We start from the raw sequence: 27,993 nt of genomic DNA on the forward strand, positions 1-27,993 counted from the left end.
GTCACATAAAAGTAATTCAAACTGCCTCAAGAGTGCGACTCAGCGACTATCTCTCTCTCGCTGAGTCTGCCCACGTGTTTATCCACATATATTGTATTTTCTCTCTTAAAAATATTTAACTTGTTTTACTACTTTCCATCTTTGTGGGAATTCTTTTCTGCAAACCCTAAGGGCCAGGGCCCTTGTCACTGACCACTGATCTAGTGGCTAGGATCTGCTGCTCTCAACCGCTCTGACCCAACCTAATCTCTGACTGGGAACCCAAGTCCTGCTCCAAGCTGTTGAAAGCTAGGCCACCAAGATCAGCCTAGGGCAAGTCACTCAGCCTCTCAGAATTTTAGTTTGTGATGTCAACTGGGGATGATGATACCTGCCTCGCAGGTGTGTCATGAGAGTAGATATAATACACGTAAAGTGCTTAGTACAGAATCTGCATGGCAAAAAAAAAAAAAAGAATCTGCACGGCAATTGCTTCATCATAAAAGGAAGCTACTTTGGTGTCCTCTTTCTGTTGTTATTATAAAGTATACAATCTTGAGTGGGACCAAAAATATATTCCTTCTCCTGATGCCTTGATGAGGATAACAATGAAAGGAGGACTCAGTAAGGACACTGGGAGGCCATGGGTTATGGACCCAGTGAAGGACCTTAAGAACACACACCACAGTTTGGTCCAAGTTGGTCCAACCAATGGAAGGAGGGCTATTATCTGTGCCACGAAACTAGGCAGGGGGTATTTATGCGCTGAACAATGGAGAGCCTCACTCAACCCATAAAAGGCATTCTTCCTGGATCTCTTTGGGATTCTCAGGGAAAAACTGAGCTCACTCCTATAAGTAATACAATTAGCCATTACATGGGCCAGGTACAGAGCACCACTGCCAGCATCTTACACATCATCTCATCTGCAGAGCAACCCCAGGATGTAAGGATCATTTTGCCTGTTTCCTAGGGGAGGTTACAAACCTAAGCCTGCTTGACTCATATGCCCATGATCTTAAAATACTGTGCTTATGAAGAACATTGGTTGTAAGGGAGAAAACAATTCAATGTACTGTAAGCAAAAGAGGAAATATCATTATGAAAGTGGTATTTCACAGATTTCCTGAGTAAGGAGCCAGAACTGGAAACTAGAATGGCTGTGAGCATGCTCACTCACTGGCTTGCTGTCTGTCTCTGTCCATCTTTTCTTTCTTTTTCTAGAACACTCCTCTACCCTTCCTCAGCCCCATCATAGAATTAGCCACTTCACTCTTCTGAGGTTATATGTTATTGGTCCATGTTCTCATGAAGACTTCACATTCCCAGGAGAAGATTCTTTATTAAAAATTATTTTTCTTTGTTTCTTCTCCTTTTTTTGTTAAAGAAGTGAATACATCATTGATAATAAAGTATTTAGGATGCATTCCTTTAAAAAATTATTTATTTATTTTCACTGTACGAGGTTTTAGTTGCAGCTCTTGGATCTTTGATCTTTGTTGTGGTATGCAGGATGTTTAGTTGGGCATGTGGGATCTAGCTCCCTGACGGAAATCGAACCTGTCCCCTGCATTGGGAGCATGGAGTCTCAGCCACTGGAAGACAGGGAAGTCCCCTTTTTCTTATTTTACTACCCAGGTGGAGTGTGAAAGCTGAAGAGGGGGCCACAGAAATTTCTGAGTCCGGCCTAGTCTTAAGTAGGAATCTATAAAACCCCTGGAGAGTGCTTACCCATCTGTTTAGACACTTCAGGGCGGCCAATTTTACTGTAGGAGTCCTGGCTCTTAAAATGTGCGTGCTCAGTTGCTCAGCTGTGTTCAACTCTTTGCAACCCCATGGACAGTAGCCCGCCAGACTCCTCTGTCCATGGAATTTACCAGGCAAGAACACTGGAGTGGGTTGCTGTTTCCTTTTCCAAGGGATCTTCCTGACCCAGGGATTGAACCACACAGGTCTTGTGTCTCCGGCATTGCAGGCAGATACTTTACCACTGTGCACCTGGGAGGCATGGTTCTTAAAATACCTTCCCTTTCACTATTCCTGCCTCTATTAATTCTCCTCCACAGAACCCACCTGGGCTGAGGGAGCAGGCCTGGTAGATGGCCCTAGCCCTTACTGTTGCAGGAAAGGGGACACTTTCCAGGGCCTGAAACTGGGCTCTTGTCTAACACTTAGAAATGAATTGTCCAAGAAGACACATGTGCTGACAAAGCAAGAGATTTTATTGGGAAAGGACCCCCGGGGGCGAGCGGTAGGGTAAGGGAACCCAGGAGAACAGCTCTGTCACGTGGCTTGCAGTCTCGGGTTTTATGGTAATGGGATTTGTTTCAAAGAGGTCAGCCCTGGGATTTCTTTGGAAGGAATGATGGTAAAGCTGAAACTCCAGTACTTTGGCCACCTCATGTGAAGAGTTGACTCATTGGAAAAGACTCTGATGCTGGGAGGGATTGGGGGCAGGAGGAAAAGGGGACGACAGAGGATGAGATGGCTGGATGGTATCACTGACTCGATGGACGCGAGTCTGAGTGAACTCCAGGAATTGGTGATGGACAGGGAGGCCTGGCGTGCTGCGATTCATGGGGTCGCAAAGAGTCGGGCACAACTGAGCGACTCAACTGAACTGTCTTTAGCCAATCATTCTGACTCAGAGTCCTTCCTGGTGGTGCACGCCTTGTTCAGCCAAGATGGATGTCAGAGAGAAGAATTCTGGGAGGTGGTCAGACATGCAGTGTCTCCTTTTGACCTTTCCCAAATCCTGTCGTAAAACAACTCATGCAAATAGTTACTATGGTGCCTGGCCAGGGTGGGTGGTGTCAATCAGTGTGCTTCCCCTAACATTACCTCCCAGCTTCTTGTCCAAAGCTCCTATCATTAATATTCCTCTGAAAATGCCAGACTGGATCTGCCACCCTCCAGGCCTGACCTCTGGGCAAGATTTCCATGCCGTTTGGTCAGCACAGCACCTGGTGGCCAGTGCCCAGAAGGACAAATTGCCCTAGAGGAAGAGCCATTAGGGAGTCACTCAGGGGCCAAAGGCAATGATAAGGGGAGAGGGTGGACATGAAGACCATCCTGCTCCTGAGGATGCTTAGGGAGTAAGGACCCCAGGAAGGTCCTGGCTGGGATAGGAAGGCCAGAACCTGCAGCTTCCTCCCCTCTGGGCCCAGCTTGGTGTCTAAGGTCCTGAATGGGGTCTTTCTGAGAGTGTGACCAGGGCCAAGGGTAGGGGGAAAGTTATGACAAGGGGGCTCCTGAGAAGACTGAGGTTTCTAAATCAGCAGGGGGCTCAGGGAGGGCAATGAGTGCCCAGTGAGGGAGGGGGCTTACCAGTGGAGGGGTCCATCAGTGAGGGGCCCTATGAAAAGATGGGGCTCAATTTAAGTGATGAGGGGGAAAACTATAGGACTTTCTTTTTGTCAACTTTGGGGTCTCAGTGTTGCAGCCTGGGCCCTTTTCCACCCACTTCCACCCCTCACCCCTCTCGCTCCCTCCCTTCCCTCCTTCTCCCTTCTCCCTTGGCTCACAAGCCACTGCTTAGGCTACAATTGGTGAGGGGGAAATGTGTGAACTTGGAGAGAGGATGGAAACACTGCACAGAGGTCAAGGGCAGTGTGTGTGTGTGTGTGTGTGTGTGTGTGTGTGTGTGTCTGTGTCTGTGTCTGTGTCTGTGGAGGGGGGTCAGGACAGAAGTTGGAGACCACCCCCCCTCCATGTCCCCTGAGTTTAGCCTCATCTTCTAGAACTGAAAGGTTGTTGCTGAGCCAGGAAAGATGCCAGGATTCTTGGCCTCTGGAGGAGAAGAATTCAATCTGGGGCCAGTGACGAGTCTTGATTGCTCAGAGCTTTTGTGTAATAAAGTTTTATTAAAGTATAAAAGAGATAGAGAAAGCTTCTCACATAGACATCAGAAGGGGGCAGAAAGAGTGTCCCCCTGCTAGTCTTTAGCCAGCTGTTATATAGCTACTAACAGTCTGCTAATTAGAGAAAGGAAACGTCTCAAAACTCAGAAACTGGCACCAGGTCCCTCACCCAAAACATACATTTTGAGATAACATTGGCACGAGGTGAGTTGTCCTGGGCCATAAAATGGGGTTGACATGAATGTTGAAGGAAGGCAGGTTTCCAAGCAAATACAGTCTCATTAATATAGCTTAAGAGAACATTTGCATAAGTAAATCATGCTGGTTTGTCAAGTCGGTTCTGAGTCTTAGGCTCTGTCCTCTGTTCTGAGGACAGAGTCTAGGGCAAGCATGTTGTTCATTAACATAGCTTAAGACAAACATTTCCATAAGATTTGAGAAAAGTTAAGTTCAGGTGGAACCAGGTGTCGTCTTGGCAACAAAGAATTTTAAAAGAAACCTCTTTTTAAATTTGTATAGAGAAGTGGAAAAAATATAACGCTAGTAATTTGCTTCCTCCTGCTGCTTAAGAGAGAGATAAAAAATGTCTGGCACTTGCAGCCTATTTCCTCCATTTGGAGACTCCTGTCCTTCCTGCCTGTTACCCTCTCAAAACCAGCAAGCCCAGGGTATCCCCATTCACACTCCCAGAAGAAGACGCAGTGCTCCAGCTCGAGCTGCTGCTTGTTGAGGACCAATACAAGGATGGCAAGCAAGAACCACGTCTATAAACTGCAGGGATGAGAGAAAGAAAATTGATGCTCCAGAGGGATGAACACTAGCCAGGGTGTCCTCCACAGCTACACTGGTTTCCTGTAAGATGCTCAAGCGTTTATTTATTTTAGAAAATTCAACCTGTATTTATATAAGTATTGAGGAGCATATAATTAACACAATGTCAGGTGCCTCAAGACATTGATTTTGGCAGAAAAATTAATAAACTTAGAATCCGGGGTAGACAATTCAAGGGCACCAGAACAGCTACTTAGTGGAGATTCTAAATATTGTCTGTTTCTACTGTAGTACTGTTTCATAAGGAAACAAAAGCAAGCCACCTATGCAATTTTAAATACTCTGCTAGCCACATCTTTAAAAAACTGAAAGGAGAAAGGCAAAATTCATGTTAGTAATATGTTTTATTTAATCCCAATATTCAAAATATTATATTTCAACCTGCAATTAATATTATTGATGAGCTACTTTACATTTTTTATTCTAAGTCTTAAAATTACCATCTGTACTTCACATTTATAGCATATAATACCTGATCTATATTTAGATATCCTAAAATATACAGTTGATCAAGTAAAGTTATAGTTACAAGTTCCATGATTTTATCCCAGCTCTCATAAGCAGAATAAAATTAAGGTTTTTAATTTTTCACTGAGCTAATGTTATGGCCAAATTTTTTCTGCTAGATTGTGGGCTTGTACCCCACCTACACACACACACACACACACACACACACACACACACACACACACACACACACACACACAAATATCTGGAAACTCAAAGATACATCACTTCTTTTCTTGGTCTATATGACAACAAGTAATTTTTTTTTTTCATAGATTAACTGACGTGAGAATGTTGGAGATGTCTGAGATTTTGTTGTTGCTTTTTTTTTTTTCCACTGAAACAACTAAGTTTCCTTAGCAGAAGTTTTCTTTGCCCCTAAAACTCTGTAATTGCATATAGAGGCTCAGGAGATGCTGACAGTGCAAATCACTGATGACAAAATGCAAGCAGCTGATATTTATCCTCTCTTGGCAGCTCTTGGAGACAATAGGTATTGACATGGAGGGAACAGCCCATGTATAGAGTGCCCAGGCCAGACTCGAGGATTGAATGACAGATTAGGAGCTACCAGTCAAAGCCATGTGGGTAATTGAGGATCTTGGAGTAAAATCACGCCAGGACAACAGATACCTTACAACACCTAGTCTGGCACATGGAAAGTGTCCCGCCAGGTAACACAGTTACAGTCCCTGGGAGGCAGGCCTCTCACGCTCCCCTCTCCTTGGTATTGCTGAGCCTGCTGGGGCCTCCGGTTTTCTTGCTCTTTTTCTTATTAGTGTTTTTATTCCAGGAAGGAAGAGACAGCTCCAGCTCCCTCTTCTTGGCATCCCAGTCTTCATCTCGCTGATCGAGTTGCAGCCCCATCCGCCTGGCGGCCTGGCGATATTCCCGGCACTGGGGTTCAGCCCTAGGAGAGGGAAGCCAGCTCTCAACCCCCGACCCCTGCATCAGACAGCATGTCCAGCCTGTGGAGGGGCCTCTCCTCTGCCTTCTGCATGTGGCCTGGGCACCTAGGCCATCCACTCAAGGAGAAATGAGGCCAAGTTCAAGCATTTCCAAGTGTACACGTAGAGAGGTCTCAGACACTAAAGAAACTATCAGTGCTTTGAGGTGGAGAAGACTGGGGTGCTTGGGTCAAATGTTCATAGAATCAAAGACAAGCACTTAGCTTGAAGGCCCTGCTCATTTTTAAAATGCTCACATCAATAGAGGTCAAGGAAGACTGCCCTGTTTGTACGTACACAGGAAGGCTTCTTGATGGTTGAAAAGGGAGGGGACCCCATCCCATAGTAAATGTGGACATGCACCCACAGGTCTGTATGATGGGATCCATCTTAGAAAAAAGTTGCTCGTGCTTCTTGGGAAGGGTTCATGGACCATCAGGGGTAAAAAAAAGAAACAAGATAATTGCCCAAAGATAAACAAAGACCCGGAAGGACTAGCCTATGTACGTGATTTCCATACTGCTCTCCGCCTTGCTCAGAACACCTCACTCCTCTCTGGGTGCGTATCTCTGCCTAGTGTCTGACTTACTGTGCTCCTCATTAGAGAGGATGTCCGTACCATTTCTCTCTGAGTGTATATCTCTGCCCTGCTTCTGAGTCATATAAACAAACTGTTTTCCTGTGTGCTCTCCAAAACATTGTGAAAGTGAAAGTCACTCAGTCGTGTCCGACTCTTTGTGACCCCATGGACTCTACAGTCCATGGCGATCTCCAGGCCAGAATACTGGAGCGGGTAGCCATTCCCTTCTCCAGGGGATCTTCAAAACCCAGGGATCGAACCCAGGTCTCCCGCATTGCAGGCGGATTCTTTACCAGCTGAGTCACCAGGGAAGCGCTCCCCCCCCATACATTGTGCTGTGTCTCTAATAGTAAACTTCGTACCTTTTTGTACAGCTTTTGCCTCCTTGAAACATTCTTGTTTTCAAACAGGGGCAAGAGCCCAGGGCCACTTTGCTTCTCGCCTCTAGCCCCTGGTGAGTAGTGGCTAGGGCTCTTGGTTTCCATCCAGGTTACCCAGGTTTAATTCCTGGGCAGGGAACTAAGATTTCGCTTCAGGACACCTCACTGCTCTCTCTCTGAGATCAGAAGACTGTTTTCCTTCATTTATCTATTTTATTTAAAGTTGTTTTTTTTTTTTTTTAATATGGACCAGGACTGAAGCGACTTAGCAGCAGCAGCAGCAGCAGGACCATTTTTAAAGTCTTTATTGAATTTGCTACTGTCCATGGGGTCACTAAGAGTGACTCACGACTAAAGCTGCTTAGCACACATGCACAATATCGCTCCTGTTTTAGGTTTTGGTTTTGTGGCTGTGAGGCATGTTGGATCTTAGCTTGAATCGCCTGCAATGGAAGGTGAAGTCTTAACCACTGGACCACTAGAGAAGTCCTGTCATTTATTTTTTAATGGCATATTTCACTGATTATAAAAGATGTATCTGTTCATTGTAGAAAATTTTAAAGTACAGAAACATGTAGAGAAGAAAATAAAAATTACAGTCACGTATATGTTGTATGTATAGATAGATTTATGTAAAGCATAGTTAGATGATATATATACAAATGAGATATATATATATATATAAATCATAGAATCAGTGATGGAAAAATAGATGAACCAATCATCAGACATGCACAGGCAATGGGAAGCACCCAAAAAATACTGTTTTGTATATGAGGCCAAAGGTGAGTATGTGACTTCTTTAAGGACACGGGTGAAAGCCAGTTCACAGAGATAGTATTTGAGTCAGCATGAGGACAAATGGAGTTTGAGAGGATAGATGATCGTATAGCCAGAGCAAACAGTATTTAAAATGCAAAGCATGATGAAATGCACCATTCATTCAGTGGATAGCAAACCAGCTTGTTCCCCAGCTCCTGTGCCCCCAACAAGAGGGAAGTGACCTCTCCATATTCAGACCACACAGTGTCCCTCCTCCAGCCTGCTCTTCTGACCTCTGTCACTGTCTACCATGCATTAGTGTCATTTATATAAACAAGTTCTCTCTTCTCGGAGACAGAGAGCTTCTTATTGCCCAGCATTGTATTTGCTGTATCATTACATCCTTTTTAGTATTTAGTTTAATGGCATGCATATGAAAGTGAAAGCGTCAGGCCCCCAGTCGTGTCCGACTCTGAAACCCTCTGGATCGTAGCTCTGTCCATGGGATTCTTCAGGCAAGAATACTGGAATGGGTTGCCATTTCCTTCTCTAGGGGATCTTTCCAACCCGGCGATAGAACCTGTGTCTGCTACATTGCAGGCAGATTCCTAACTGTCTGAACCACCAGGGACCTGCTGCCATGCACATAGTAGGGTTCAAAAATAATTGTTTTCTTAGATTTTACTGAAGTAGAGTTGATTTACAATGTTGTATTAATTTCTCCTGAAAGAAATACTTGTTGAATGAGAGATTGACAACTTCAGAGAAGCTGAATCAAGGACTAGCCCTAGTCCAGTGGCTGAGACTAGCCCTTCTGCTGTGGGGGACATGGATTCCATCCTTGACAGGGGAACCAAATCCTGCCTGCTGTGTGGCCAGAAAAAAAAAAAAAAAAGAGAGAGAGAGAGAGAGAGAATTTATTGAATTGAATAAAAACAAAAATACAACATATCAACTTAAAATAACTATAAGGGGAAACTAACACTTTTAAAAAGAAAAAAGTGAAAACTGAATTGAAAGTTGATTGTTCCACTAGGATACCTAGAATATTCTGAAAACCGTCAAATCCTGTCTAAGCTTCTTTTGATATTCTTTTATATTTTTTTCCCCTTCATCACCCTAGCCCATGACCTCACCTACTTGCAAAATGAAGCATTAAAAGATTCCTTATGTGATCTCCTTGCCTATAGGGTAAGTACATTCAGTCCAACGTGCACAGCGTCATTGCCACCTTTTCCCCTGCAGGAGTAACTTAGCTAGAGCCTCTGTTTCATCTTGCCAGTCCTCTGATGAGTTCACATCCACTTGCTTGCTCACCCATCCAGCCTTATTCTCCTTTCCTCTCCACTGTGAAGGCTCTATTCTGCCAGAGCCACTCATCCCTTCTTTGTCTTTCCACTTCCTCACATTCACACACAACCTACATGCATTTCCAACTTGGTACCTTCACTCCAAATCAGCAATCTTTCTCCCTCCTCCATTAACCAAGTCTTAGCTAGCTTTTAGGATCCAGATTAATTTCTCCTTAACCAGAATTCCTTCGCTCTAAGCCCCAGCTGTCACAGCAAAGTTCCTCATAGGAGATGATAAGTAGAAATGACTTACACGTGATGTGGTTGATTGCCCTTTGTTGTATTTGTCTGCTCAGCGCTGCCTGCCCACTTTTCCTGGTAATAGCACTCATTCCCCATTATATGGAAGAATCGCTCCTCCTCCACTTCAGCTACGCTGCAATCGGGTATCCTAGTCACTCACCCACCGGTTACTACAGAGGGGCTGAGATTATTCAGAGAAATTCAGTAGAGGAGAACCAAGGACAGGCCCCTGAGGAATTCCAGCATCTCAAAGGCATGCAAGAATAGGAACTTAGAAAAATCATGAGAAGAAATGGCCCTCGAGTAGGAGAACCAGAAGACAGCAGCAGCAGATAAAACAAGGAAGAACAACCAAATACCAGATTAAGTGGAGGTAAGATGTGCACTGAAAAGAGGCCATTAATTTAGCAGTGAGATCTCCATGAATGAGAGCTGATTCAGTACGATGGGGGAAGAAGTCTGAAGAGTCGGGGAAGAAGTAGAGACAATTGCATAGACGACCTTTCAAGTAGCTTAGAAATGTAGGGAAGAAGAAAGGCATAGCAGACACTGGAAGGACCTCTAACTCTTCGTGTGTTTGTTTAATAAAAGCTATCTGAGCATGTTCAGAAGACAAAGAGAAGGGAAGAGGAGGAATAGAGAAAACTTAAAAATACAAAAGATGAAACAAAGAACAAGGAAATGATGATCTTGCAGGAGACATAAAGGTTTGGATAAAGGATCTATTTGGAGGGATAACACTTGCCACAGATGGATGGATGGGAAGGCAAGAAGGAACAGATATATATAATATGTTGGTTTGAGAGGTTTGAAAATGTTTACCCATGACTTTAACATTCTTTATGAAGTGGAAGGCATACGTTCTGAAGGACAGGCTGAGATGTGATGGGGACTTGCAATTGTCAACAGTTGAGAAGGACAGGAAGCAATGGCCAGAGTAACTAAGGGCTTGGCTGGAGACGGAAGTCTTAGAACTTCTGGTGGTACTGCTCGACTTATTTGTGGTCTTTTCCCGAGAAGAACAAGAACAGGGATGGAGAAGACAGAGACCTACCCAAGGCTAGGAATTCTGGGTATACACTATAGAAGGACCAAGGGGTGGGAAGTTAAAAATAGTGGAAAAAGAGTGAAAGAAGCGGTGTATCAGGGCACAGCAAACAAGAGAAAAGGGTGTTTTGCTCACCGTCCAATTCTACAAAGGTTAGCCTGCTGCAGTCACTCTGTGCACAGTACACTCTGTGCTTCAGACAGAAGAGATTGAGGAGATGAGGTACTTCATTCAGTACTCTGTGCTTCTGACAGGAAATGAAAGATGATGACAGGATGCTCTGTGCTTTGGATAAGCAGGTTCTTTAGTTAGATGTGTCTCAGGAAGAATTGTAATGAATCCAAAGATTCTTGTATCTTCCCATACATAGAAAAGCACTATAATCATCACACCTCTTCTTTGTGATGACCAGTAATCTTTTACCAAGATGTATCCTTGACTGCACGTATTCCTTTCACCAAAAAAATCATATATAGACTAGCCTTGCCCCCGCCTCTTGAGATCAGTTTCTCAGAACTACTGAAAGGCTATCTCCTGAGCTAAAGTCCTCAGTAAGACCTCAAATAAAACTGAACTCACAGCTCTCATGTTGTGCTTTTTTTCTTTTGGCCCACAGTGTCCAGCTGGCAGACAGAAGGAAGATAGTAAAACCTTCAGGAAGGTGAGAGGATGGAAGGGAAAGAATTTGAATAAGACGAGGTCTGGGACTCAGATACCTGCTGCTGCTGCTAAGTCACTTCAGTCGTGTCCGACTCTGTGCGACCCCATAGACAGCAGCCCACCAGGCTCCCCTGTCCCTGGGATTGTCCAGGCAAGAACACTGGAGTGGGTTGCCATTTCCTTCTCCAATGCATGAAAGTGAAAAGTGAAAGTGAAGTCGCTCAGTCGTGTCCGACTCTGTGCAACCCCATAGACTGCAGCCTACCAGGCTCCTCCGCCCATGGGATTTTCCAGGCAAGAGTGCTGGAGTGGGGTGCCATTTCCTTCTCCAATGCATGAAAGTGAAAAGTGAAAGTGAAGTCGCTCAGTCGTGTCTGACTATTAGTGACCCCATGGACTGCAGCCTACCAGCTCCTCTATCCATGGGATTTTCCAGGCAGGATACCTGCATGAGGATTCAAAAACTGGGAAAATGAAGACAGGGAGTCATGGTCACAGGGTGGTATGTTACAGTCTTAGAGGGTCCAGGAAACAATGCTGCTGATGTTGAGGTCTGCAACAGATGGAGATTACTGAATGCAGGTGATGACGGCAGGTTCAGGGAGAAGAGAGAATCTTAAAGTTAGGACTCAAGGTTCTGCCTGTATTTCCCAAATCACCTTAATGATTATTTTGAATATTTTTAAGATGGGACACCACTTTTCAACATAAGCAAAGATTTTACTGGTTTAACTTTCTGAAGATGACTGTATTTCTGAGAAGGGCATTTCACTATCACCCTCGTTCCCCAACGAATCTACGGTTAGATTTACTCTTGATTTCGTTTTGGTTTTCAAGCAATGTTGTCCTCACTCTGCTCCTTTACTGTCTCAACTATGAATTACTTATTAACCTAACCAGATTATGTTGATGCTGTTGTTTAGTCGCTAAGTCGTGTCTGACTCTTTGCGACCCCATGGACTGCACCCTGCCAGGCTCTTCTGTCCATGGGATTTCCCAGGCAAGAACACTGGAGTGGGTTTTATTTCCTTCTCCAGGAGATCTTCCCAACCCAGGGATCGAACCCACATCTCCTGCATTGCAGGTGGATTCTTGACTACTCAGCCACCAGAGAAGCAGCCAAATTATACATTCTTCAATTTTATCAACATCCCTCTCAGAGCTAGAACCTTCATGTACATGAAAGTGAAATTGCTCAGTCATGTCCGACTCTTCGCAACCCCATGGGCTGTAGCCCGCCAGGCTCCTCTGTCCATGGGGATTCTCCAGACAAGAATACTGGAGTGGGTTGCCATTCCCATCTCCAAGGAATTGAACCCAGGTTTCCTGCATTGCAGGCAGACTCTTTACCCTCTGAGCCACCAGGGAAGTCCAATCATGTACATGCTGCTAAGTCACTGCAGTTGTGTGCAACTCTGTGCGACCCCATAGATGGCAGCCCACCAGCCTCCCCCGTCCCTGGGATTCTCCAGGCAAGAACGCTGGAGCAGGTTGCCATTTCCTTCTCCAATGCATGAAAGTGAAAAGTGAAAGGGAAGTCGCTCAGTTGTGTCTGAGTCATAGCGACCCCATGGACTGCAGCCCACCAGGCTCCTCTGCCCATGGGATTTTCCAGGCAAGAGGACTGGAGTGGGGTGCCATTGCCTTCTCCGAATCATGAACATAATTGGTACTTAATTCTATCTGAATGATTGGCTGAGAGAAAAAACAATCAATGGGTACTAGAAAAGTTCTTAACTTTCGTGAGTGTGTAAGTAGGAGAGTCACAGATAATTAGGCATTTTAAAAAGTAGAAGGACCCTTATGGATGATAGCAGCCTAATTCACCTGCTTCATTTTAAATATGAGGAAACTGAGGGCCAGGAAGGAGACAATTTGTCTAAGGTGACAAAGCTGGTTTGAAGACTTTTCAAGCATCTGAAGGGGGTCCAATTGTACTATCTCCCATTTTCAAATTTGTGTCCCACTTCTCTTATCTCAGATAGTTTATGTATAGTCTAAGATAACAATTATAATTATCATATATTATTAAAATTATTGTAATAATCATGTACAGTTATAATAATTATAATGTTGCATAATTTTAAAACAATAGATTTTTCCAGAAAAAAATATAATTTTTTAATTAATTAACTGCCTGACATGCCTTTCTAATTTTTATTTTCTGTAAGGTAATGATAACATTTTAAAAAATGGAAGTATAGTTGATTTACAAAGTTGTGTTAATACCTGGTATACAGCAAGGTGATTTTGTTTTACATATACATATATGAATATATATATTCTTTTTTCAGATATTTTTCTGTTATAGGTTATTACAAGATATTACAAGATATATTGAATATAGTTTCCTGTGCCATACAATAGGACCTTGTTGTTTATCTGTTTATATGTAGTATTGTCTGCTAATCTCAAACAACAGATTTTGATATTATATTTAATTATAATCTAAATATTCTAAAACAATATAATTTCCACCCCAAACTAGTCATTTTGATGAAATATTAATAAAAACTCGAACAACGATTGGTTGGATTGTGTCACTTCATTTTCAGCAGCCTGAGACCACTGAATTGGTAAAGACCTTGGTCACTGGTTCTCTGCCCTTTTTTACTGTAAATACAGTCCGTGGGGTCACAAAGAGTCAGACACACAACTGAGCATGGAGCACAGCACCAAAGGAAACTTACTTTTCCAGGAACGCCACACAGGCTTTCTGCCCATAGATCTGTGCGATCCTCTTTGGCGTGTCTCCAAAGAAGTCGGGGGCGTCGATGGCGGCATGCAAGGCATGGAGGGCTTTGAGCACGTTCAGATGGCCTGATTCAGCTGCAAAATGAGCGGGGGTCCAGCCCACATCAGTTACCAGGCACGGCCGGGCTCCGTGTTTTATCAGGAGCTGTAGCACCTCCATGTGTCCTTAGATGAACCCAGAAGAAACAGGAGGTTAAGATGAAAGAGTCTCTGCCAGGCTGAGGCCAGAGCTAGCCTACGTGGCACAGAAGAGGGGGAGACATTTGCCCTTGAGGCCCCTCCAGTTTCTTAGCATCAGCCCTTCCTCTGTTCTCCCTCTTCTTACCAGGGACTCAGGGCCCCACCTTAACCCCTTTGCTCCTGTTCCGGGTCTGAGCCCTCGAAGGATTCCCTCTGCTCCTTTCAGGATGCTCCCCTCTCTTGTCCATTCTTGCAGATGCCACCCAAGAATTTGCTTTTTCTCCTAAGTTACTCTATCCACTCCCCAACTCCCCATCTGAGCTGGCAGCCATACGTTTCCCTCTGCTTTCAGCAGTACCAGTGCTGATTGCAAAACCAAATATTTTGTAACAACAGGGATGGACCTTAAGGGGCATGATCCTAAATGAAATAAGGCAGACAGAGAAAGACAAATATCATATGATCGCACTATAGGCAGAAGCTAGAAACAAAAAACTGAGCTCATAGCTACAGAGAACAGAGTCCTGGGGGTGTGGGTGGGTGTGAAATGGGTGAAGGTGGTCAAAAGGTACAAACTTCCAGTTATAAATGTCAATAGGATGTAATATATACTATGGTGACTATCATCAATAATACTCCATTGCATACTTGAAAGTTGCTAAGAGGGTAGGTCTTAAAAGTTATCACAAGGAAAAAAATATATATGGTGACAGAAGTTAACCAAGTTATTGTGGTATTTGACAATTTATACAAAAATGGAATCATTATGTTAGACACTAAAACTGATATAATAATGTATGTTAATTACATCTCAATAAAAAATACTTTAAGTCCCAGTTATGTGAAAACTAGCACAGATTAAGTGCTCATGCTTTCTAGTCATATAGATGTGGGTTTATACCTGAGAATAAATACTGTTTGCTAACCATAACAACCCAGATGAGAAACAAACGGCTGAAGTTTAGTTTCCTTATTTGTATAAAATATCACTTATCTCACTGAGTTCTTCAGAAGTACAAATGAAATCACAGGCAAAAAGTACATAGCACAGAGACCGGCATTCAGCAAATGTTCCACTGACAGGTGCTTTGGTATAACTCCCATCGCTGTGCTTAAATTTCTGCAAAATTCTCCCAACTGATTTCTTTGGCTTGCTTCCTGCCAGCCCAGTCTCCGTACAGGAGTCGAAACAAATTTTTAAAAAGCAAAGTTGACTATCACACTTTCCTAACATTCTTTAATGGTATTCTATGGCTGAAGGTCTTCACAGGCCCCTTGGTGGAGTTTCTGCCGTTTTCCTTCTCCGGTCCTATAACCGAGACTAGTTTAGCGTGCCCCTGGCCATGAACAAGACCAAGTTCCTGTCCTATGAGCAGGAACGATGCTCCATTTCTGCTAGAGGTTAAGAGGGCAGAGGGCTAGTATTAATCAGGAGTCCCTACGTGCCAGGCAATGCACACTCGCTATCCTCCTGAATTTTCACCGCAAAACAGCATTACTGCTCTCATTATGCAGATACACAGACCAAGACTCAGAGATGTTAAATAAGTTGCCTAAGGTGCTACAACTAGTTTAAGGGGTGGTGCCAGGACTGAAATGGTTGCCTTCATGTGCCTGATTTCCAAGAAATGTTCTTTCTGCTACCCCACACCGACTGCCTACTGGGAACCTCGTGAACAGTGGTCTTGAAAGGAGGGACCTATATATAGGCATTGCCCACTCACCCTTGATCGCAGCCCAGTGAAGTGGGGTTCGGTCATTCCAGTCCACGTCCTTGTAGTTTGGGTTACAGAGACCTTTCTTCAAAATCTTTTTCACTGAATTGTAGTCCCCTGCAGCCACAGCTTGGTGGAGCTTTGTCATGTCGGACAGTTTGGTCAGTTCCATGATCAAGAAAAGCAACTGTGGGAAAAGCATGCTACTTAGGAAATTCTCTACAGCACTTGACTTCTAGCGAGTGATTCCATAGGGCTCCCACTGTTTACTTTCTGTTTTACTTCATACATTTGCATCCAGGGTTGCTTCATGTGTGTGCCCTATTGAGGGTGTATTGGATCTTAGCTACTATGTGGTTAGTGCCTGCCGATGCCCCATCCAAAAACTTTCAACAGTTCCTTTCTACCTATAGGATTATAGGCTAAACTCAAGGGCTGACATTTGCTAATTGGCCTCAAACCACTTCCCAGTACTACTTCCCACTCCTACTCCAAAGTGATAGCAGTGTGACCCTGAGTTAGTTGCCTAACTCTGTACCTCATCTTTCTCATCTAAAGAGTGAGTATAATTAGCCAGGGTCTTGTGAGGATACAAGGACAATTCATGTCAACAGTTTATACTGGACACAGACCAGGTAATTAACTATCATTGCTACACGAATTCAAGAGATGGTGAGTGTGCCGGGTTGTTCAGCTATGTCTGACTCTTTGCAGCCCTTTGGACAAGAGCCCACCAGCCTTCTCCATCTGAGGAATTTTTCAGCAAGAATTCTGGAGTGGATAGCCATTTCCTCCTCCAGGGGATCTTCCTGACCCAGGGATCAAACACGCATCTCCTGTGTTTCCTGCACTGTAGGCAGATTCTTCACCTCTAGCCACCGGGAAGGTAAACAAACAAATAAAATGGCTAAATTGTTTACAACATTAAGAGATAAACCCTCAGTTCTCAAATTACAGTCTGTAGACAGGACTTCAGGGAATTTTTCTGGGGATCCATGGGGTCAAAATTCTTTTTTATTATACTATTAAAATGTCATTGGTCTTGTTCACTGTGCTAATGTTTGGCCTGATGGTTCAAAAGTAATGATGTAGAAAACTGCCGATACCTTAGCGTGAAGCAAAGCTGTGTCACCAAATTGAACTAGCAGTCAAGGTTTTCTTCACCATGGTACACACAGAGTGGAAAAAACAAAAAACAAACAAACAAACAAAAAACTAAGTTCTTGAAAGAAATTAAGGCAGTAAAAATTATTTATATCAGGACTTCCTTGGTGGTCCAGTGGTTAAGAATCTGCCTGCCAATGCAGGGGCAGGGGTTCCATCCCTCGTCCAGGAAGATCTCACAGGGTAAATAAGCCTGCAAACTACAACTAGAGAAAAGTCCACGTATCACAATGTGCTGCCACTAAGACCCAACACAGCCAAAAGTAAATAAATTTTGAAAAAAGGATAGATACTTGGGTGTCAGCCCAAAGTGGTTCTAAATCTCTGAGCATGCAGGACAAAGACACATCTTTTGCAGGAAGTGCATATGCTGAGTAACCAAAGATGACACAGGTTATGTTTTATCTTTTTGGCTTGCATTTTTTAGTAGAAAAACTTGACACTGGAGCATTTGCTCAATGATAAAATGAAATGGGAAACAGAAATACTAGAGGATTTCCAACTTGCAGGTGTCACAAAAAGTCACACCATTGTGTCTGGGAGCCTCTTTGCCCTTCTCACAAACCTTTAAGCAGGTTTATGCAAAAATCAGCCCCATTTGGTTTGCAACTGATTTCATCCCAAGGATATTCCACAACTTCTCATGGGAAAGTTGCAATTTAAGTGTAAGTTTTCAGTGGAATATAAGTAGAAGATTTAAAAAAAATGTACAGAGCCAATAAGCACATGAAAAGATGCTTAATATCATTAGTTATTGTGTGTGCATGCTAAGGCACTTCAGTCATGTTCAACTCTTTGCTACCCTATGAAATGTAGCCCACAAGGTTCCTCTATCCATGGGATTCTCCAGGCAAGAATACTGGAGTGGGTTGCCATGCCCTCTTCCAGGGGATATTCCAACCCAGGGACTGAACCTGTGCCTGCATTGCGGGTGGATTCTTTACTGCTGAGCTAATGGGCAAGCCCCATTAGTCATTAGGTAAATGCAAATCAAAACCACAATGAGACACCATTTCACAGCCACTGGGATAACAAATAATTTAAAAGGCAAATAATAACAAGTGTGAGGATGTGGAGAAACTGGGATCGTCATACCTTGTGATGGGAATATAAAATGATGCAGTCACTTCGGAAAGCAGTTGGTAATTCTTCAAAAGACTGAAATTAAACACGGAGTTCTCATATGACCAGAACTCCACTTCTAGGAGTAAACCTAAAAGAAATGAAGCCATATGACCACACAAACACTTGTACACAAATGTTTATAGCAGTATTCTTCAATACAGAATACTTCAAAAAGTGGGAAAATATGTCTAACAGATGAATGCAGAAATAAAATATGGGATACTCCTATTTTATTGGAATAGTATTTGACAATTTAAAAATGAGGACTTGCTACATGCTACAATTTGCATGAACCTTGAAAACATGCTACGTGAAAGAAGCCAGTCACAAAAGACCATGTGTTGTAAGATTCCATGTGTGTGAAATGTCCAGAGTAGGCAAATCTGTAGAGACGGAACGTTGATTATTGATGGCCTAGGACTAGGATGATTTGGGGGTGGAAAGTAAGCCAAGGAGCATAGGATTTCTTTCTGGGGTGATGAAATGTCCTAAAATTAGGTAGTGGAGGGTGATGCTTTCACAACTTTGAATTTATTAAAAACCACTGAACTGTGTACTTGAAAGAGATGAATTTTACGGTGGTTGTGGTGGTGGTTTAGTCACTAAGTCCGACTCTTGCGACCACATGGACTATAGCTTGTCCAGCTCCTCTGTCCATGGGATTCTCCAGGCAAGAATACTGGAGTGGGTTGCCATTCCCTTCCCCAGGGAATCTTCCCGACCCAGGAAACCTGAGTCTCCTGCATTGCAGGCAGATTTTTATGGTATGTGAATTATATCTCAAAAAAGCTGTTTAAAACTCATTGATACTATTAATTAGTGCCTTTCTTACAAAAAGCCAAAAATTATTTGTAGAAAACAGAAACAATTCACTAAGCCTACCATAACTGTGAAAATTTAACAAAATTTCCAGCACTAGAATCCCTGTAAATTTGATTGTGCATTTGAATTTCCATCTTTCTCATGACAGGTGTCTCAATGTCAAAAAGTTGTCAGTAAATATAAGTTCTAATAAATAAGAATGATCTGAAATAATTTCAGTAAAGATCTGAAGACAGAATCAATGTAAAATTACTCACTATCTTGTTTGCCGTCTGCAATGCTCAGGCTTGGCAGGAAGTCCTCGCTGCCTGTCTTGTTGTGTTCACACCATGGAAACTGACTCCGCCTGCTTCATTAAAGCCCACCAATCAAAGTCAGCCTCACTAGGTGGGCGAAGACTGTCCGTCTACTGGCACTGATGCCATTCAGCCGTTCCTGTGTGCTTCTGTAGTTCAACCGAAGTCTTTAACAGGCTGTTTGGAACTCTATTTGATTAGAAACCATGAAAATTAAAAAACAAACAAAAAGATCACCAGTTCCCAAGATACCATGGAGGAGATAAGCTGTTGGTAGCCAGCTTGGAGTAATGAAAACAATGTGTGCCCCTCGTTTTCAGCACACTACCATTGTGCTTTTTTTTTTTTTTTTAAAGAAGTATTTACTTAAATTTAATTATTATTTATTTGGCTGCCTTGGGTCTTAGTTGTGGCATGTGGGATCTAGTTCCTTGACCAAGGATTGAACCTAGGCCCCCTGCACTGGACCGCCAGGGAAGTCCCTGCTATTGGTTTTTTTTTGTTTGTTTGCTTAATTGTTGGATAATTGCTTTACAATGTTGTGCTGGTTTCTGCCATACAACAATGTGAATCAGCTATAAGTATGCTTATATCCCCTCCCTCTTGAGCCACCCTTATCCCACCCTTCTAGGTCATCACAGAGCACCAAGCTGAGTTCCCTGTGCTATACAGCTGCTGCTATTGTGTTTTAATTCATCTCTTACCAATTCTCCCACCCCAGCTAAGCTCAACATACAGAGTAGACGCACAGTAACTTCAAGTTTGAGCTGGCCAGTTTGCCACTCTCTTACAGATATACTGCTCATGGGTGACCCCCAGTTCAGGATGCTGTGATTTGATCCTTTTCTATCTCCCTCCAATTTGAAAGAAGATAATAACAAGCCTATATAAATTTTACTCTTAGTGCTTTAGGGTCTATTTACAAGTTTAATCATGTGGAGCAGGTACAATTATGATTCCTACTTTACAGAAGAGCAAACTAAGGCCACAGTAATCAAGTAACTCTCCTAAGGTTACAAAGCCAGTCGTTGGACAACTCAGTAGTTTGGCTGCAGTAGCCATGTTCTTATCTATTCTGGCAATGAATATTCAGGACTGATTTCCTTTAGGATTGACTGATTTGATCTCTTTGCTGTCCAAGGGACTCTCCAACACTGCATTTTGAAAGCATCAAAGTCGCTTGCCAAGATAAATCAAAGTTGCTTGCAAAAGCAATTGAAGTTTAAGCTTTCCCCACCTGGGAAACAATGCAGTTCCAGTCTCAGATCAGTATTGGGAAAGAGACAACACAAGGAGATAGAATGGTGATATGGGAGCTGGGTGTGGCAGGAAGGAAATTAACTCTTTGTTAAATGCTTTTGTGCATCAGATCTTGTTCTAGAAGTTTTATGGATATTATTAATCCTAATGCCAAGTCTGAAATATAGGTAGTTTCCAAGCAAGGAAACTGAGGCTTAGAGACCTTAAGCCTACTTAGACCAGGTCTGTCTACTTCCTGTTGGGAGCTGAGTGTGAGAACATTAATCAGACTCAGTACCTAGTGGTGTTATTGTCAGAATCTAGGTCTCTGGGAAGTTCTGGCGGTCCTTGCACTCAGGCCTGGGAGGGTGAGAGTCAGGGTTCATTTGTGAATTCTGGATCACATGTTCCCTTCCTCCTATAACCAGCTTGTAGGAGCTTTCATGGCTGTCCCTAGTGGTGCAGTGGTTAAATAATCTGCCTGCCAATGTAGGAGACTTGGGTTTGATCCTTAGGTTAGGAAGATCCCCTGGAGGAGGGCATCGCAACCTACTCCAGGATTCTTGCCTGGGGAATTCCATGGACAGAGGAGCCTGGCAAGCTGCAGCCCATGGGGTCACAAAAGAGTCAGCATGACTGAGTGATTAAGCACACACATGTATTCTAGGAGCTTTCCTGGGGTCTCTTTGTTAGGGAGCAGGAACTTGGTTGACGTCTGGGACCATCCCTAGGATCAAGAAGAGAAGGATGTGCTGGGTCTAGGATTCCAGCTTTTCTGCTGATCAGCATAAGCTGGAAATGTGTGCCAATCCAGGGTGAGATTTATGAAAGCTTGTTCTAGGGAGAGAAGATTTGCAGACTGGCTTTGTTTTCTCTAAGGTGCTAATTTGCCATCGTGTATCCTTCAGAGACCACCTTCAGAGACACAGCTGTAGTTCTGCTCTCAGCCTCTCCTGTTTCTGCACCACTTGTATGTGGGTCTTTATAGCTTCATCATATGCTGACTTTTGTATGGACTTCACTTCCACTGAGTAGCCTTTGTCCAGACAGTTCATTTTCCCTGTCACCTCCTGTAGGCCTGCCTCAGGCTCAATTCCCTTAAGGAAGTCTCTCCCATTTGCTCGTTCAGGCCCAGGGTGTCTAAAGAGGCATTGCATGATGCCTTGTCCGGTTCCCTAAACCCTGCTCTTACTTTTAGAAACAGTCACTTTATCAAACACCCATCAAATAAACCAGTTTGAGGATGATACATACTTCTTGTCAGGATCCAGATCAGAAGGACAAGATTCTACAAGTAAAAGCAATACCCCAGCATGGAGGCCAGAATGACTGTGTATAAAGTGAAAGACCTAAATGAAAAGGAGTTTGAGGCCAGATCCTAGAAGGCCACAAACGCCACATCAGGACATCTAGACCTCATTTCTCCCTGTGCACAATAGAAACCATTGACAGTTTCTGAATGGGGAAGTAAGATGATTACAAGTCCAGCATTTTTAGAGAAGTAATTTTGTCACAAGGTGGTATAATGTCTTCTGGGGTGAGGGCACCCATAGAAGGAGGAGAAAGTTAGGAGGCTTTAAAAATGCATATACTTTGAGAAAATGTATTGCTAGGGATTCATCACAAAGAAATCATTAAAAACATGTACAAAATTTAACTTTAAGAATGTGCACAGAAGTGCTATTTCAAAAACTATGAATTATAAATAACCTAGTTTTCTAATAAAAAGGTATTAAACTGTGGTGTTGGAGAAGACTCTTGAGAGTCCCTTGGACTGCAGGGAGATCCAGCCAGTCCATTCTGAAGATCAACCCTGGGATTTCTTTGGAAGGGATGATGCTAAAGCTGAAACTCCGGTACTTTGGCCACCTCATGCGAAGAGTTGACTCATTGGAAAAGACTTTGATGCTGGGAGGGATTGGGGGCAGGAGAAGAAGGGGACGACCGAGGATGAGATGGCTGGATGGCATCACTGACTCGACGGCTGTGAGTCTGAGTGAACTCCGGGAGTTGGTGATGGACAGGGAGGCTTGGCGTGCTGTGATTCATGGGGTCGCAAAGAGTCGGACACGACTAAGCGACTGAACTGAACTGAAACACAGCTTTCCAGATTTTCATTATAAGGCAAAATAATATACACCCTTTTTAAATGATACTGTATATGTGTATTTATTAGCTTGCTAAAAAGTTAGTATTATACTGTTGTTGTTTAGTTGCTAAGTCATGTCTGACTCTTTTGTGACCCCATGGACTGTAGCCCACCAGGTTCCTCTGTCCATGGGATTTCCCAGGTAAGAGTACTGGAGTGGGTTGTCTTTTCCTCCTTCAGGGGATCTTCCAACCCATGGAACCCACATCTCCTGCATTGAAAGGCAGATTCTTTACCACTGCGCTACCAGAGAAGACCTAGTATTATACTGCTAAGTTAAAATAGAATATTACAAAAATGACCAATAATGTAGTTTATATGTATTATTTGTTTTATGACAAAAAGCTTAAAAGAATATACATTGAATTTAGATTAGTTGAATGAGTGCCTATAGCTCAAGCAAACAAAAGAGACGTTTTGTAACTGCCAAGGACAGAGATTTTAAGGACTTGATTAGGGTGGTAGCTGTGGAAATGGGAAGGAGAAATTGATGACACTGTAAGTGCAGAATCAGATAACTTGGCAGCTGGATAAGAGAGTCAAGTGACTATGAATCATAGTGTCACTGAGAGAAACCAGGTGTCTTGGACTTAGTACAAAGCCTCCTACATCTTGACTGAGTTTAGTAGGGGTGTTATCAATGACTGGAGCAAGCAGAAATGTCCTGGAGACCGGTTTGGCAAATCAGAGAATATTTACTGAATGGATACAAACAAGTCAGTTGTAACATCCGTAGTTCCAAGAGTCCATAAATCAGTCAAGTCTACAGAAGGTATTAAGACACTGCCAAGGAGGAAGGATGGCTAAGCCTGGCATTGGATCATGACTTTGGAAATTGGCTAAAATACTGAATAAAAAATTCTTTGTCTTCTCTCCACTTTTGAAATTTAGAGGCATGAGTGTCTGAGACCTGGTGTCTTCTGGAAGTGCGTCACCTCTGAAGTACTGAGCTTCAAATTCCATTCTCTTACTGCAAACTTCTACCTTCCCACTTCTGTCACTCTGCCTCAGGGTAGGTTCCTCCAATCCACTGAAATGACCAATGTTTTTCAGTTTTTCCTGGTTATCCATGTTATTCCTGGTATGTGTGTAGACATGCAGATATGAATTCTTTTTCCTAAAGCTGTATATGTGTGTCTCTGTGTGTGTGTAGTGTGGTCATATAGATATGAATTCTCTTTCCCTTAGGTGCATGTGTATACATAAATATGTGTGTACAGATGTATAGATATCTAGGCATACATCTAAATATCAAGTGCTCACTATGCTTGCAAAATATTGTTCAATGCAATTTACATGCATTATCTCTTTTAATAGTCATTGAACTCCTGTGATATAGATGTTATTATTATTCCTATTTCACAGATTAGGAAGTGAAAGTGAAGTGAAAGTCACTCAGTTGTGTCCAACTCTTTGCAACTCCATAGACTATACAATCCATGGAATTCTCCAGGCCAGAATACTGGAGTGGGTAGCCTTTCCCTTCTCCATGGGATCTTCTTCCAGGGATGGAACCCAGGTCTCCGGCATGACAGGCAGTTTCTTTACCAGCTAAGCCACAAGGGAAAATATGGAATATGAGGGTTCCCTCATAACCCCAACCTCATTAGGTAATTATTTAACAATTATTTAACCCCTCAGTTAGAGGGGTTACAAGTCTGTAAATTGCCCTAAGCCTTAGAGCTAATAAGGTAGAAGTGATTGGAGCCCAGGTCTGTCTGACATAGCCCTCTTAATTACTGCATTTACCTCTGGAAAGATATCTGAAAAATATGCACCACATTGTTAAATAATTACCTAGTGAGGTTGGGGTTATGAAGGAACCCTCATATTTGATATTTCCTCCTTTGTTTTGTTTAGATCTCTATCTAAAAATTCCGTATTTCTCCATTAACATCAATCCCTTCCTTTCTTCACTGCCTCTGGCTAATTTGCTCTCCCAGGTCCAGGCCCATGTAATCCTCCTCTCTGGCCTAGTTTCTAGTCTGGCAGACTTTCCTTGGAAAAGTTCAACAGACTGACTCCATGGCTAAGGAGTGGATTCCAGTCACCTCAGGGCTCAGAAAACTTCTAGCATCCTTGGGCAGATCTCCTGACCATCCCCCAGATTTTCACTCTCCTCATTTTTGCTTTCACTCACACTGTCGCCATATGTCTTTTCTTTTGTTTTCCATTAACTGTCTTAAAAGTCTACACATATTATCTTCGTATCCTCATCTCTTTACCTTACTGACCCCCTGCCTTCACTGCTGTATTATACTCAAGTTGATTTAAGGGTTAACAAGACCTTCCTAAACGGGAAATCTCATAGCCCTTGCTTTAGTCCGTTCTGTTTAATCAACCATGTCAGTCATATTTTTAAAACTCCTTTCTCTCTTGACTTCTGCAAAGCTTCTCTTTCCCATTTTCTATCCTCACTTTGACCAACCTCTCATTTTCATTCACCACCTTCTCTTCCTCCTATCTTCTTCCATGAATGTGATGTTACTGGGAATTTTATCTTCTGCTTCTGTTCTGTGTAAACCCTCTGTGCAAAATTCCGTGCATATTCTCAGTACTTTTATCTCCTAATAAACGACTTCTGTCCAGGTCTTTACAATTGAGCTTCAGACCAGTATAGCTAGCCACTCAGAGGTGTGCTGGCTCTCTAGAGGGGACAGAGATCACATTTTGTAGTGTTTGCTAATTCCTATAACATGAGGTTCTCACTGTGATGATTTCAAGCCATCCATGTGAAATCACTGCAGACGGAGTTGGAAAATGTGCACTCTCTCCAGCAGGGATAAGTTTTAATTTTAAATTTAAGTAATTTAACTTTTTTTTTTTTCTTCTACATTCTGTTATCTTCTACGGGACTTTTTTTTTTTTTCTTCTACATTCTGTTATCTTCTACGGGACTCAAAGATTTCCAAGTTTCCAGTTTTACACTTTCAGTTTTATTGAATCCCATTGTTCCCTCCAGTTTCATTGCTTTAATCAGGATGGGTTAGTTTCTAGGCCAAGGCACAGCCATCACCCAGGGACTTCCCTCCTCGGCTTATCTGTATCACAGTCTCTTTTCCGTGGACCCTGTGCAGTAAGGATACCTTTCACTTCCCACCCCTTCCAAGGAGAATTAAAAACTCACTTCTCAGAAACCTCACAGTCCTGGACTTACCTACATAGGCTGGCTCACTATGGTGTCATTTCCTTAGCCTCCAGGGCTAGTCATCCTTGAAATGGTACCTAATATACAGTTTGCCCTCAATAAACACTGTTTGAAAACACTACTGAGTACATTATTACTGTTTATTCCAATATCTTGATTGAAGATAGAGTCATCAGAGTTAAGAAGCACTGCTATGTTAATGCGGAGAAGGCAATGGCACCCCACTCCAGTACTCTTGCCTGGAAAATCCCATGGGTGGAGGAGCCTGGTAGGCTGCAGTCCATGGGGTCGCTAAGAGTCAGACATGACCGAGCGACTTCACATTCACTTTTCACTTTCATGCATTGGAGAAGGAAATGGCAACCCACTCCAGTGTTCTTGCCTGGAGAATCACAGGGACGGGGGAGCCTGGTGGGCTGCCGTCTGTGGGGTCGCACAGAGTCTGACATGACTGAAGTGACTTAGCAGCAGTAGCAGCAGCTATGTTAATGAGAAGCGGAAGTAAGAATGAAAAGGTAAGACACGGCAAAACAGCTCAAAACAGAATCAATTTATAAACAGAAGTGAATTTTTTTCACCACATCAAAACAAAAATAAGGGACTTCCCTGGGGGTCTAGCAACCCACTCTAGTATTCTTACCTGAGGAATCCAAGGACAAGGATCCTGGAAGGCTATAGTCCATAGGGTCACACAGAGTTGGACACTACTGACTTAGCATGGCACAGCATGGCTAGGGGCTGGTGCACTGCAGGGGGTGAGGGTTCAATCCTGGGTTGGGGAACTAAGATCTTGCATGCCTCATAGCATGGCCAAAAAAATTATTTTTTTAATTCTTTGAGCTCTTATATTAAAAACAAAAACAAAACCCTTATCAGACCCACCTTATAATCTGTATGTCTATGTTGACTTGCCATCCTTTTGGAATCTGAGGCTTATTTATTCATTTCACTGGACTAGGGTTGCCAGAAAAAGTATAGGAAGCCTAGTTAAATTTGAATTTCAAACAAATAACACATAATTTTGAGTATAAGTAGGTTTCAAATATTGCATGCAATCGACTTATACTAAAACCTTTTTGTGGTTTGTCTGAAATTCAAATTTAACGGGGTGTCCTGTGTCTCATTTTCTGAATCTGGCACCCCTACATTGGAAACCTTCTTAGGATGTTAGCCTGCTAAATGCTAGCCACTCTAACATCCTCAGAGAGTGTGATCTGATTACAATGAGAGAAGGCATAGAGCTGGCATTGAACAAAGAAATAAACTATTTCATACTAGCCTTCAAGACCTGCTTTCAAAGCCCACCACCTTTTTAGGTGGGATGATGAATCTTCTAATTTTGTCTTCTAAATCTTCACCCAGTCTTAAGGGCAAAGGGAGGAGGTCCTGAGAGACCTCTTGAGTAGGGTATCATGTTCCCTTTTAGATTAATATTCTGGGGCAGTTTGTATCATAGGAGTTTATTCCAGGAAGTACAGGAAATTGTCACTAGGCTCAGATAGGTTAATTTAAATTTGCATCTATTGTTAGATTTAAGTGTCACAACTTCTTTAAAGATAATACTGTTAGATACCAGTGTGAATGCTTCTCCCATGCCAGGTTCTGTCCTAAGTATTTCATGTATATTTCCATTTCATTTTCACAAGGTGCCTCTGACTAATGTATTTTGATTAGCTCCACTTTACTGATGAGGAAACTGAGAAGCAAATAGGATAAAGAACATGCTGAAATTCACGGCCACTAATAAGCATGAGAAAGGAACTATAATCCATGCCTTCTTATCCAGTGTGTGTGTACTACATCAATTCAGTCGTGTCCCACTCTTCCACACTATGGATGGTAGCCTGCCAGGCTCCTCTGTCCATGGGATTTTTCAGGTAAGAATACTGGAGTGGGTTGCTGTTTCTTTCTCCAGGGGATCTTCCCAATCCTGGGACCGAACCGATCTTATTCAGAGTCCTCCTAAAATAAAAAATAAAATAAATTTCATCTACAGACCTGTCAACCTTGCCAAAAATAAAAAATACAAAGAATTAACTGCTCATGAATTTCAAATTATTTTCTCTGCGTCTCTCACTGAAGCTTTAAATGAATAGTATTAAGTTAGAAAGTGGATTGAGGAGAAAGCATTGAAAGGAAGGGATTTCAGTTAAACCCCATGCACTGGGATGGCTCCTTTTAACTCCGTTTCCCCCAATAACAGCTCTTACTGATTGCCCTTCACTGTATTTACACAGAGAAATGAAACTAAC

General features: G+C 42.8%; 1 protein-coding gene across 1 annotated transcript; it reads right to left on the reverse strand.

Annotated features, from left to right (window-relative positions):
- Positions 1–5,885: 5,885 nt before the first annotated feature.
- On the reverse strand, positions 5,886–19,268 carry ANKRD66 (ankyrin repeat domain 66). The gene is made up of 4 exons (XM_052649790.1): positions 19,167–19,268; positions 15,808–15,985; positions 13,840–14,068; positions 5,886–6,087 (listed from the first exon to the last, which is right to left on the reverse strand). Exons 2-4 carry the CDS (start codon positions 15,968–15,970, stop codon positions 5,886–5,888), a joined length of 594 nt encoding a protein of 197 aa, XP_052505750.1. The 5' UTR covers positions 15,971–15,985; positions 19,167–19,268.
- Positions 19,269–27,993: the final 8,725 nt, after the last annotated feature.

The sequence above is a fragment of the Budorcas taxicolor genome, chromosome 11 (genome assembly GCF_023091745.1).
Source record: "Budorcas taxicolor isolate Tak-1 chromosome 11, Takin1.1, whole genome shotgun sequence".
Lineage (NCBI taxonomy): Eukaryota > Metazoa > Chordata > Mammalia > Artiodactyla > Bovidae > Budorcas > Budorcas taxicolor.

Excerpts from the sequence above, each read along its gene's own strand:
- ANKRD66 (XM_052649790.1), bottom strand. The coding sequence starts at position 15,970 with ATGGAACTGACCAAACTGTCCGACATGACAAAGCTCCACCAAGCTGTG. Across the intron at positions 14,069-15,807 it reads TCACTGGGCTGCGATCAAGG|GACACATGGAGGTGCTACAG; the intron begins GTGAGTGGGCAA and ends GGTTCATCTAAG. Across the intron at positions 6,088-13,839 it reads TGTGTGGCGTTCCTGGAAAA|GGCTGAACCCCAGTGCCGGG; the intron begins GTAAGTTTCCTT and ends TCCCTCTCCTAG.